Source organism: Cryptomeria japonica, chromosome 1 (genome assembly GCF_030272615.1).
Source record: "Cryptomeria japonica chromosome 1, Sugi_1.0, whole genome shotgun sequence".
In the NCBI taxonomy this organism is placed as follows: Eukaryota; Viridiplantae; Streptophyta; class Pinopsida; order Cupressales; family Cupressaceae; genus Cryptomeria; species Cryptomeria japonica.
This window is the reverse complement of record NC_081405.1, coordinates 548,685,486-548,690,625: the sequence shown is the minus strand read 5'-3', so window position 1 is coordinate 548,690,625 and position 5,140 is coordinate 548,685,486. Positions and strand designations below refer to the sequence as shown.

The 5,140-nt window shown below is 35.4% G+C and overlaps 1 protein-coding gene across 1 annotated transcript; it reads left to right on the top strand.

Moving 5' to 3' along the window:
• The first annotated feature begins 601 nt into the window (after positions 1-601).
• Positions 602-1,018, top strand: LOC131044899 (uncharacterized). The gene has a single exon (XM_057978382.2). The coding sequence runs from the start codon at positions 602-604 to the stop codon at positions 1,016-1,018; it is 417 nt and encodes a 138-aa protein (XP_057834365.2).
• Positions 1,019-5,140: the final 4,122 nt, after the last annotated feature.

Here is a 5,140-nt window from a genome sequence, read left to right as displayed (position 1 = left end):
ATACTGGGGATCCTTCATTGTGCGAAAACTATGGAAAGCAATTAAAGATAGGAAAATACCGGTGTCTATGGAAGGAGATACCATAATCTAGTGTGCTGAAAAATCTGGAAGGTACAACGTCAAACTCAGATATGAAGTTCAGAGGCAAAGAGGATCCATCAACAGTTGGCCACATAAACTGTGTTGGAACCGCAAAGTGCTCCCAAAAGCGGGGGCTTTCCTGTGGATCACTCTACATAACAAAATCCTAACTGGGGATAGACTAAAAAATATAGGTATCTCAGGCCCTAACCGCTGTGTTATGTGCTGTGCAGAGGAAGAATCGGCAAATCATCTACTTTTTTGGTGTTCGGTTGCAAAATATTATTGGAATTGGTTCCTTGAAAGTATTAATTGGGTAACTGTTAAAAACGAAAGACTCTTTGACTTCATTATTGTATGTCCAAACAATCAGAAGACAAAATTGTGTGATATATGGTTAATTGGACCTTCCTTACTAGTATGGCATATATGGAAGGAAAGGAATAGGAGGATTTTCAAGGAGACATCATTATCACAGGGCATGTTGGTGGAAAAGATCAAAACTGCAATAGAAGAAGTAATGAATGGAAAGAAAATAATAGGCAGGACTAAGATATACACTAGTTGGGATGCACAAATGGAGAATAGATGGGTCCTTAAAGAGCCACAAATATATGTGCCCCCATCAAAATGCCTTGATAGAAATACCATCAAATGGAAAACCCCTCCATGGAGTTGGACAAAATTGAACTTCAACGGTGCCAGTAAGGGGAATCTGGGGGCATCAGGTATTGGAGCCATAATCTGGGATGATCAGGGCAATATCCTCCATGGGTTGTTTGGTGGCATTGGAGTTGCCACAAACAACGAAGCAGAGATTCGTGCACTAGAGGCAAGACTACGACTCTGTGTTAGGCAAGGAATTTCTAGAATCATAATTGAGGGTGACTCTCAGATTATAATAGATGGGATCACTCGGTCAAGTTTTCATAGCTAGCAGCTCAACAAATGGGTTCCATTGATAAATGAGCATCTTAAGAAAATTAAGAGCTATGAGATTGGGCATGTCTACAGAGAGGGGAATCAGGTGGTTGATTACCTTGTGAACCTTAGTGTGGGAGAATATGATGACCCTGTTTACTTTTGCCAAACATCTGCAACATATGACATCAAAGGACACTGTCGGAAGGATTGCCAAAGACATCCTTGACAGGGGATTGGGTAGCATGTCTACGACCTTTTTGACCCTATCGGCTACCAGGGCATTATGGTGGCACCAGGATAAACACGGGCAAAGTACGAGTTTGAGACCGTGAACTGGAAAATGTCCCTTTGATGGCAGGATCACAAGGCCCCCGAACAATCCATCATGACGCCTAGAAGTTGCTACTAAATCGATAATGGCACTTTGCAGAATGGACGATCCTAACAGGATTTGGGTAGGGTTCATTTGATTGGTATCACAAAACACAACCATATATGGCGAAGTCGCCTGACAAAAGCAAAATAGGAAAGTTCGAGTGCCATTTCGAGAGCTTTGCAGAGACATATTTGGGAAATGGTACACTTTGGAAGGGTCAGTTGTGTGAATTGTGATAACATACTGAATGTACAGTTGAGAAACCTATTTTGCACTGAAGATTATGTGTATGACTTTGTTCGGGGCTTGTGGGCATCACTCTAAATTTTGATAGATATTGGTACGATGCTATGGTGTTGGAAGTCATTCTCCTGCCTCTGGTGGATATCATCAACTCGGGGGAGCGCGTGGTTGAGCTACTTGTAGGGTTCATAAAACCATTGATTGCGGATAGTGTTGCAAACGCCATTCTGAGCATGGAGGAAGGAGTCAAGGTGAGCATACTAAAAATTTATTTCCAGTTTGAAAACTACCTACCCTCTGAGTCGGGGGATGATGGCGATGAAGAAGGCAATGTGGATGGGGAAGATCATGAGGACCCTACCGAGGTTGATGGATCCGTAGATAGTGAGACCATTCGTGAGATGGCCCGTAGGGAAGCATGGAAGGAAGAGTGTGAAAGATTGAAGACATTCAGAGAGGATGCATGGGAGATATTTAGGTGTGTTGTATTCAACGAAAATATGGAACCTTTTCGAAGGGTAACTGAGTGTGATGATTGGTGGCTTCCGGAGAATTCCACCTGCAATGCAATCAACATTGGTGAATTCACTATTGTGATCTATCAAGCCATTGGGGGGCAACTGTAATTTCAGGATAGGGTTGGATTAAGAATTTTGGATTTATTTGGATAGTGTGGGATGATAATTTTGGATCTATATGTAGTTTTGGGTCTGTTTATAGAAAATGCTAGTAATACATAGTCGAGTGGGTTTCTCTTGTATAAAACTATATGTAATTTTCATACTCTCATGCAATATAGGGAGCTACCCCCATTAATGGTAGTACTTATCTTAAAAAAAATAAAAATTCTTCATATGTTCAAAATATTCTATTTGAATTACATTGCCTAGGATATTAGTAAAATCCCTATAAATTTGGAAAATCTTTGAGAAAAATTGCATAAGAATTGTAACTCTTTTGCAATCTATTTATTACTAGCACTTGGACCGAAAGAAGGTGCAATGGTTAGGCCGATAATAAAATATTATTTGAATAATATATCACATAATACAATTCACATAATATAAAAACTTCATTTATACACTACAATAACTCATCCTACAAGAAGACTAAAAATTAAATCCAACCTCTCTAAAAGCAAGCTCATTGAAATGACCAAGTGTCATTCATTAGATGAGAATAGGAAGAAATAAAATGTAGAGTAGCTCATTGAAATGAAAAGTAGACTTCGACATTATAGGTGGGTTACAAGATTGATGGTGGATGTCTCTTCTTTGCAACTATTTTTTTCCAACTAATAGAATTCAATTATATTCAATCATCTACCACTTCCCATCTTCTTCCATGTCAATTATCTACTTTAAATATGTGTCGTTTCTCTCTTAATCTTGTGCTCAAAACCCTTATAATTGTAAAAAGAATTATAATTAAAATATTTACATATTTTTTTAAAATATATTTTAAAATATAAATATCACATATAATTACTAAATAATTTTGATTATAAGTAATATTGATTAAAATGATAATATTATTAGATTTTGCAAGTGCCTTTATAATCCACTTGCTAGTATAAGATAATGCTCCACGAAAATGATTATAAAGTCCCTTGCAAAATCTAGAATATGCTACAATAAAGCAAGGCTACATAGAAGGCATAAATGATATTTTTATGAGCACCCCACAAAATAGATTTAAATTATATAAAATTTATTCTATTTGTTTTCTTTAATTTATCTTTAAATTGTTATTTTTTGTTTATTTATCAATTATTTATTGGTCTACAAATTATTTTGTTTGTTCAAAAATTATTTCATTAATTGTATTTTAATTATTAAAAATAATAATGCTCTCCATTTTAGTTTACATTATTTGACTTGAAAATTTTGAGATCATTGTAGTCATTGGAATGAACTGGAATACTTACATCTTCAGGTTCTTGAAAAATTCACAAATATAACTTGAAAAGGAACTCTAAAAAAAAGCATAAATGAACATTTCCCATTAATATTTTATGTATCATACATACCCAAATATGTTATCCAAATTTTAATAAACATTCTACGCATTCAAAAACAAGCAAAAATATAATATAGTAACATCAAAACAAACATAATTTTGTTAACAATTCTTATCCTCAATCATAATTGTTTCCCTATTCTCCACATACAATTTATAGACTATTCGTCCCCTCTCTTACACATTACATGGTCTCACCAATTTTTATTTCTAACAATTTTTTTTTTTGTTGATTCCATACCAAGGAGTTAGTCTTTATTTGTATTAATGATAATGCCCAAAGCAAACATCATGGACGCCAAAATCCACGTAAATTTTTTTACAGCGCGTAACATTTCTGACATACGTAAAACTTACAAACCATATACGACGCTTAACTTTCATGGTCTCAGCGTGAGACATTTCCGGCTGAGAGTTCCTCCCTTGGAATAGTGATCCAAATTATGGATTCAGATGACAACACCTGAGTGAGAACCTGCAGTATTGTGGATTTGTTTACATGAACAAGGTAAACATAGAATTGAAGCAAGCCAGAAAGTAATCTATTCAATTCAAAAATTCAACATATATCAGTTCATGAGATTCCAAGGGTCACCAAAACCCCTTGAGAATCGAAACCCAACAATCATATTTGTTTATTTACATAATAAAATCCAAAACTATGAAATTTTCAAAAAAACTATATGAAATTTTATCCTAACTTTAACTAGACATAACTTTCTACTCAGGACTCGAAATTGCGAGTCGTTTAACTCGTTGGAAAGGTCTCCAAGAGCTTAAGGAGAAGTCTTAAAATAATGTGCTTACGACAACATTCTAAGGGACAAGCCAAAGTTTCAAGGGTTGAAAATGCCCCAAAGGCCTTCGAAAACGCCAATTACTAACATATAGAAAAACTAGAAAAAATATGAAAATATTATTTTCAATATTTCAAATTTGCTTTTGATCAAATAGCCTATCGGCTAAAGATGGGAAGCATAATTTGTAATAGCTAACATGCCCTAGTTGACTAAAGAATCCTAGAAATATGAGTTCCTTACTTTTTTAAATTATTTTTGTGGGGATTAAAGATGGCCTTAAAGCAAGCTAAAGAGGCACACCTTTGTCTATCTAGGCATCAGAAATGAAAATCTTACCAACAAGAGTTAAAAAAAAATTAAGTTCTTCCTTGGTAAGATTTTCACTTCTGATGCCTGGATAGACGTTTTCAAGAGGCACTCCTATGAGCTACTAAAACACATAAAAAGTCCATTAGGAAGGGGCGGATCAACCTCAATAAACAATTTTGTTGATGAAAAGGTCCATATGAAAGATACAACTATATCCTTTTTAGGGAGGGTCCTTCTCAAGAATATGTGTAATAAGGGAAATGCACAAAGACCAATTAAAAACCCTTGGGAGAACGCTGACCAGTACGGATTGATCTCTTTGAGGTCCATCCTCACTGGTGACAGCTTCAATATATCTCCTATATATACCATAGTATGCTTTGGATAC